The sequence below is a fragment of the Pelodiscus sinensis genome, chromosome 1 (genome assembly GCF_049634645.1).
Source record: "Pelodiscus sinensis isolate JC-2024 chromosome 1, ASM4963464v1, whole genome shotgun sequence".
Classification (NCBI taxonomy): Eukaryota; Metazoa; Chordata; order Testudines; family Trionychidae; genus Pelodiscus; species Pelodiscus sinensis.
In genome coordinates, this window is record NC_134711.1 from 79,187,203 (window position 1) to 79,195,127 (window position 7,925).

The 7,925-nt window shown below is 42.5% G+C and overlaps 1 protein-coding gene across 1 annotated transcript; it reads right to left on the minus strand.

The window, feature by feature from the left end:
* Positions 1-2,232: 2,232 nt before the first annotated feature.
* BTG1 (BTG anti-proliferation factor 1) lies at positions 2,233-5,612 on the minus strand. Its single transcript, XM_075933117.1, has 2 exons — positions 5,292-5,612; positions 2,233-3,510 (listed from the first exon to the last, which is right to left on the minus strand). Exons 1-2 carry the CDS (start codon positions 5,437-5,439, stop codon positions 3,146-3,148), a joined length of 513 nt encoding a protein of 170 aa, XP_075789232.1. The 5' UTR covers positions 5,440-5,612; the 3' UTR covers positions 2,233-3,145.
* Positions 5,613-7,925: the final 2,313 nt, after the last annotated feature.

Here is a 7,925-nt window from a genome sequence, read left to right on the forward strand (position 1 = left end):
TGCCATTTTAAGAGGTAGTTAACCTGTAACATGTTATGTTTGCACATACATTTTAAACTTTTAATCATGGCCTCTTGTAACATAGGTTAACTCAAAGCCCTCCAATATTAAAGCTTCCTATACCATTACTACTGCTCGTGTAGATATTTTCAACACAGAAAAGGACAGTTGCTTTGGATGTAATATACTGAATTCCAGTGGGAGAAAAACATCAACTTCTCATAAAGTAAGACATGAATTACTAATTGTAGCTACAGCTCCATGTTATAAATGAAGCCACCCTGCCCAAAAAGGATTAAAATGTTTATCCATCTGAGGCAGTATTCTCATTCTAAGAAATGTCAGGTCAGCTTCACACAGCTGGAATACTTGTTTGCAAAGCTATGCTTAACTTACCACAGAGACAAAGATCATATCTACAGTCTGATCATGCCTGCATAATTTGCATAATTAATGTCATAAAGCAAGCTATGTAGCTTGCTTTTCCTCAGATCTTACTTGCTAGCTAATGAACAAAAGACTGTTTACAGAAGCATAAGTTCCATTTGCTTCTCTGTGGTGCAGAGAGTGTTTCAGACAAGTATTTTATTTTTTACCTTAAAAGTCACAGGAATCCATCTGCAACATTTATACTGCCTGGTCTATTCAGAGGTACTATTGCTATACACATAAGTGGAATATAAGTTTGTCAGTGAAATGAATAAGCATCTTTCCAAATTGCAAACATTCTTAAAATGAGTACAATTTGTGCATGTTTCAGGGATGTAAAATTAAAGATTAACAGCAGCATTTTAAAGCCTCTCTCCAACCTAGAAGCTGACACTTGCATCTAACAATGGCAGTTAAAATCTATTGCTTTGCCAATAACCTGGATTTTCCTCAATTAAGTTACAAGTAAAATCATGCTTGCACAGGATCAGTTAATCAAGTGTTAAAGGTACCAGTTCTGAAGCAGTAGCCACCATTGGGGGGTACTGCTATCGCAAACTAGCCACATCTCCAGCCAAATAGCCACATGTGGCTCATGGCTAGTGTTAGACACCACTGTTTTAAAGCAATTGTCAAGTTTTATCATCCAAACGTACATGCTGAGCGTCCAAGAGAGGAAAGAGTTGTGTTCTGCCTCACTACTGAGCAACAGTCTATTGAACCAGTTCTCCACTTACATCATCCAACAGGAAGGCCTAGATTTGGGCTGTTGGCCCTTCCTTGGAATTACTAAACTATGGCTAAAATATTGATTGAACTGATGACTACATGCAAATTAAAATCTCAGCTAATTAGCAAGTTTCCAATTAGTCTCAACCTTCTTTTGACAGCAAGTTATTTACATCAGACTACTATTCCGCCATGCACTTGTTTATCAGTTACAGCTTTAGGTAAGGAGTGTGACATTACTGGAAGAGACTTAAAGTTGTGTAGGCATTTTATTTAATGTTCATGAAATGTAATGCATGCATTAGATCATGGACCTGAAAATCATTTTAATCAATATCAGTAAAGTAGCATAAAATGTAAGTGTACCTAACCCTTGTAACTAATTTTTGCCTTTAGAGGGCTGCTACATTGAACTAGCTAGCCATCTGTTAACTTGGAATACACTTTTCAAAATGGGCATGTTAATTTAGTTTGTCATCTTTTTTAAAACTGGGAAAGAAAGTCACCACATACCTTTAGTTTGCTGATTCCCATCTTACTGGTTTATAAAGTCTTGCTTGCATCTGAAGTGAAAGGCAACCAACCTTTCTGCCAATTGGTTATAACCTGCTCTTAAGGCTATAGGACATCTGTCTCAGGAACAGCTAATAGAGCAGGGAATCCATCAGAAGGACTGAACTTTTTTCAAAGGAAGATCAATATGAATGCTTAAGTTTGCTATATCCTCACTTCATCAGGAAACCATGTAAACTTTAATCCTCTGGATTTATTCGAGTCATCTTTGGTGGATATTTTCCCCTTTTCCTCATATCCTGGAATTAGTGGCCCTCAAGTTATTTCCGTATTATGACTGATTTTAAAAAGCTATTAGTGACATGTTAAAACACTGTGTTTCCCTACACTTGCCAAATGTTTGTGCACAAGTAATCTTCATTATCCATGGCTGTATCAAATGTTTTCCAACAGTAGTGTGCCACTGATGTTCATATCCTTTAGAGTGCAGTACCTATTTGACTTCTACTGGCAGGATAAATAGTTTGCCTGATCCTATATAATCACGACAACCAAGATTAATTAAAATGCCAAGATAGGAAACAATTTATTATAGAGAGAAGAAAAATTTCTCATCCAAAATATAGAAATCTGTACAACTTTGCCACAATCAATATACATGAACTGTACAAATTTACACCAGTTCATAATTTATGAAATAAAAGATGACTAACAAAGTTCACAAAATAGATGGTGGTTTGTGGAAAGACTTTTACCCAATTACATACAAGGAAATTACAAACCAGACCTCCACTTTCTAAAAATAAGAAGTTTACTCAGTCTTAGAAAACTACAAGCTAGCAATGTACAGACAGCTGGCTGGTGCTAACACCACAGTTCAGACAGTGTCTTTATATGGTCTTTTTAAAGCCTGTTGCCATGGCAGATTCTGGTCACTTGTTTTTTCAAGGCCAATACACAATATGAAGATCTGACCATTTTCCCAGGTCATGCTTACCAGTTGTTTTATGTACATTTATACATACTGTAAGTGCTAGGTAAAAGTTTGAGAAAATTTCCAGTACTATCATGTTTATAACAAGTGTTATTCTTGAGCTGCCAAAAGTGTAACAATTTGTAAATGTAATAGTGCAAATTCTCTGCAAGACCAACTGCAGAGAGCAAGTTTATAAATAGAGATTTGGATTGAAATAATTTGTGTAAAATTAAGATGTCTGGGAGAAACTGAAACCTTCCTAGACTTCCTCACTCCCTAGCAAATGAAGTGATCATTCTGACACTCAGGCTATTAAATCACTGAAAAGGTACTGTCCAAACTACGGCACTGTCACTTGAAAGTTTACCATTACTGTGTGCCAGATCTTCACAGCTGTGACATGGTTTAAATTCCATAATCCATCCCCAGAGGAGCCCACCCAAAGTAAAAAACAATTTTATCCATCCATTTTAAGGTGATCCATCCATAGACTATATCTTAACCTGATACAGTCATCATAGTGTAGTTTTTGGAAGGGCTTGTTCTGCCCAAGAGAAGTTCCTCCTTACAGCTTATTCTGCTGTCTACCATTTGCATGTTGGTGTTATTTTGGCTACCTCCTGTTGGTGCAGCTTCATACAGCACACAGATTGAGCCATCCTCTCCGATGCGATAGGAGACTTCATACGGGTCAACCCACAGTGTGAGTTCACTTGGAAGAAGCCGGAACAGTTCCTGACTGCTCAGTCCAATCCGCTGTGCCGCTTGTCCAATCAGAGGATCCATTTTATGGTTGATCCGGATGCAACGGTAACCTGATCCCTTGCATGGCTTTTCTGGGAACCAGTGATGTTTATAATGTTCTACAGAATAAGAAAAAAGATTGTGCTGCTTAGCTCTAGACAGTGTCAGAAAGGTGTACTATGACTTCATATTCTCCAGGTTCTCCCCCTTCCCCATTTCACACTTAAAGTAAAAAGATTTGATTTTTTCAGCTCAATAAAGAACTAACATTGTCAAAACGTCTAACATTACTATAAAATGTCAAACCTGAAAGTGAAAAACCAAAATAAAATACTAAATAGACTGGGAGATAGTTTACACTACTAAGAGTTCATGGGGCAAGTATTTTTCATGGGTTAATGGCAAGTGAGTCATTGCTTTTGTACAACTTAAAAGTTATTCTAATACTCCATGTAATGTGCATCAATATTATAAGTACAAGTATTATATTGCAAAGACATATCAACTTGATTATATATAAAGCAATAAAGTTTTATGGGCTTCAGTTAGCTCAGATTTATTAACATTCTTAACTTTTGGAAGAAATATACATTTAAGTAGAAACTTGAAAAACATCAGCGTTTTTCCCCCCTTTGCAAGTACTGGGAAAAGCAGACTGGCCACATTTTATTGGCAATTTTTGTAAAAAATGAAATATGTCTGAATGTCCATCTTACTACATCCTCTCTATTTCTATATTGCTTAAAAGTTTACATTCTGATACCGCTACTCACCAACAAGTATCTGGGTAAGGCCACCAAAGTGTAACCAGGAGTATCAGAAATTGGCCCTTACACCAGAAGGGGGAAATCATCCTCATTTCCTTATGTTTGTGTACTAGGTGCTATACAAAGGATCGGCAAACTGACTCACGAGCCTTTGTATGGTACCACAGAAACCATTCTATGGTGCAGTTTGACAAATAAGTCTTGAAGGAACCTCTCATTTCTGTAATTTTTAGGGTATAAAAAAATGAAACACTTAACACTTGAAACTGGATGGGGTTTGGTGTTTTCAGCTCCTCACAAAATCCTAATTGCTTTGGGAGCATCTGTGTTTTTCTGTGTCCAAGCAGTTTTTCATAAACTGAAGATGCTTCATAGACTCTCAGACTTTAAGGTCAGAAGGGACCATTATGATCCTCTAGTCTGATCCCCTGCACAGTGCAGGCCACAAAATCTCACCCACCCCTCCTAGAATAATCAGTTTAACCACTCTTCCCCCTCCCACCACCACCTTTGTAAGCAGCCAGGGAAGGGCCGTGGCTTCCCTTACTTAAGAACTAGGTCACTGGATACACTACTAGCAACCCGAGCCCAGGACACGCGCGGTTCGTTGACTACGCCATCACAGGGCGGCTTTTTAAAAGCCATTCCCGTGTGGGACGGAGCCCCGCGTTGCAGGACAGTGCGGCGCTCCCGAGCGCTCGTTTCTTCCCGCAAGCCAGACACTCTCACTCGGCAGGGCCTTTGTCTCGCTACAGAGGTAGATTCAAGGCCCGGCTTTAGGAACCGGAAAGCGGCGGCGGGCAAGGGCGGGACGGGCGGCCGCGCTACCGTCCCGGGGGAAGAGGCAAGTCGAGCAACTGGGGCTTGTCAAACACTCGGGGGCAAACGGAGCTTGGTGGGTGGGGAATAAAGGGGATCCCGGGTCCCCTCTCCCCCCTCCCAACAGCTGAGGTGGGGGAAGGGACCCAGTGTGGGGCGCTCCCAAGGGACGCGCACTGCGCCCAGCAGCGGAGACCGGGCACCCCGCACGTCTATCATCTGGGGGAGGGGAGGGACGACTCCGCAGCGCCCGCTCGGGGCGGGGGGAGATGGCTCCCTGCGGGCCAGGGCAGCCGCGCGGCGCCGCCCCTCACCTGCCAGCAGCTCCTGCAGGCTCTGGCTGAAGGTCTGCAGCTGCCGCTCGTTCATCAGCCCCTTGGTCCGGAGGAACTTGGAGATGAAGGCCACGGCCGCGGCGATCTCGCGTATCATGCTGGCCCGGGTGTACAGGGCGGGATGCATGGGGGCGGCTGGCGCGGCGCTAAGGCGGGGACGAGAGAGCAGCGCGCCCCAGCTCACATCCCGGGAAGCGGCGGCGGCGGCGGCCTCCTCCTCCGACAAGGGGGCGGCAGCGGCACCAACAGTGACAGAAGGAAAACAGCGACCATCTCCCGCTGCAACAGACAAGAAACGCCGCCTCCGTGCGCCGCCTCTTATAGCCGTCCTGATACGGAAATGGCGTCGGAGATAGGCGGGGCCTGCAATCCGCAGCCGCCAATCCCGCGATCGCACCATTGTGACGCATAGTTCGCGAGGGCGGGGGCCGGGGAGGGGTGACGTCATCTGACTGTAAACAAATACAGCCTGGGAGCTGAGTGGCGCTGGGAGGCGGCAGCTGCCTGGGAACAGAGCGTCTGGCGCAGAGAGCAGGGGGAGGGGCAGGTCCAATAGACACACATCTATAAGCTACAGCTCAATAAAGGAGAGGCTTAGACACGTCAGGACTTGTACCTTGAGCTTAGGGATTGTGAAGAGCCCCTGCGTCTCAGCATGCACACTAGTGTCTTCTCTATACATGTATACAAAGTGAGAGCTATTCCCACAAACAGGACTACTATCTACAGGGAGGCTTGATGCTATCGAGTATCAATCTATTTACAAAAAAATCATCTACTGGATAATGTATTATTCATACACAGAGAGTTCAATATCTGTATATAGCTCTGTAGCTAGAGAAAAAAAATGATGTACCCACATATCAAGATAGATTTAGTGCCTGCATGCAGAAATATATCAGCACATATAGAAAATACATGTGTAGATAGAAACAATCTTATATACGCACACACGGAGATACACTTGCTAACACATATGCAATCTGTATATAGGTCTCAGTTATCACATTTACATTTAGCAATGGAAATACCTACCCAGACAATATAGATTCAATATATATGTACTCACAAAGATGTTTGCATGTATACAGATAATTTATATGTATGTAGAGAGAGAATTATCTATTTGCATAGAAGCATAAGCATATCTCAAGTTGCCAGGCATTCAGTTTTCTCACACACACACTCTCCCTCTCTCTCAAGTTGCCAACTTCCTGCTCCTGTCCAGAGCCTTCTCCCACACCCCAAATACCTCATACCGAGCTGTACCCCAGAGCCTGCACATCCAACCAGAGCACCCACCCCCTCCCACACTTCAACCCCCCCGCCTCAGCCCAGTGAAAGTGAGTGCGGGTGGCAGAAAGGGAGAGAGAGCACAGGACAAGGCCTGGGAGAAGGGCTGGGCCCTTGATAGAGAGGCAGAACAAGGGGGCAGATAGGAGAGTTCAGTTCTGAGTGAGTAGAAAATTGGCAGTCCTAATACACACAACACTCTTGAACTCTGGTCATGTTTATTGGTTGTCTGTTCCTGTGCTTTGATTCTTAGTAAAAGCAGGTGTGGCATTTATAATAAACATTGTGTGCACAAGTACTGTATAAAGCAGTGTAAATTAGTTTGGGTGTAAGACTGTGAGATCCTATAATGTTTAGAAAAATTTGAATGAAAAAGTGAGCTATCTTGTAAGTATTTGTTCTAAGACTGGTAATAATTGAAGTTACAGAATTTATGCCTATATGTGTGTTTTATATGATGTTTATGATCAGAGTTAAGGCTGCCCATTGTTTTTTTAGGGTGAAATAAGAGAGATGCTGGTTGTGAGTGGTAAAAGAGAAGCAGTTGTTATAGAAAGAGGAACTGGTTAGGGTATAGATAAATGACTTAAATGTTTCTTTTGTGCTTTTTCCAGTTTTTGCTGGAGGACTATGCAGTCTAGCAACTTGAAACCAAAATTACTTTTTTTGTTTGGAGATTTCTCAGCTTTTTAAATAAACATGTCCGAGTGCCAATATTTACTCACACTGATAGCTGTTAAGGTTTATATAGATTATCTCTGATGATTTTCTTGCAGAGCCCCAACAAACTCCCATTCCAGTGTCCCCTACCGCTCCTCTTCTGGTCCCTGCAGAAATACATTCTTCCTCAGGTCCCCTCTTCTCTACCCCCATTTCTGAATTATTATTTAATAGAGAGTAGAAGCATTTCCAAGCACCTAGGACTCCTGTGCAGGACCCAGAACCCCATGGTACAAACAGAAATGAAAATGATGGTTCCTTGCCCCAACGAGTTTATAATCTGTACAAGAAAAGAGACAATTAATGGAAATGGGTAAACAAAAGAGTACAGTGAAAAAACGAGACGATACTGGTCAGCATTAGAGGCAGTGGGCTCAGCACACCAACATAACAATTGTCAATTTTTTGTAGGCATCATGGCAAACGAGAGTTTCCTGGAAATATTTAAAGGAGGATAATGAGGTGATTGTACATTGTTAAAAGGGAGTTTCTCCTAAGCGAGTAGGGCAGCTCACAGGATAGCACAAAGATGCTTTTTTGAAAGTTTAACTGGTGAACGACAGTGGTTGGCATCATTCGCCAGCCAGAGATGGGAGTCAA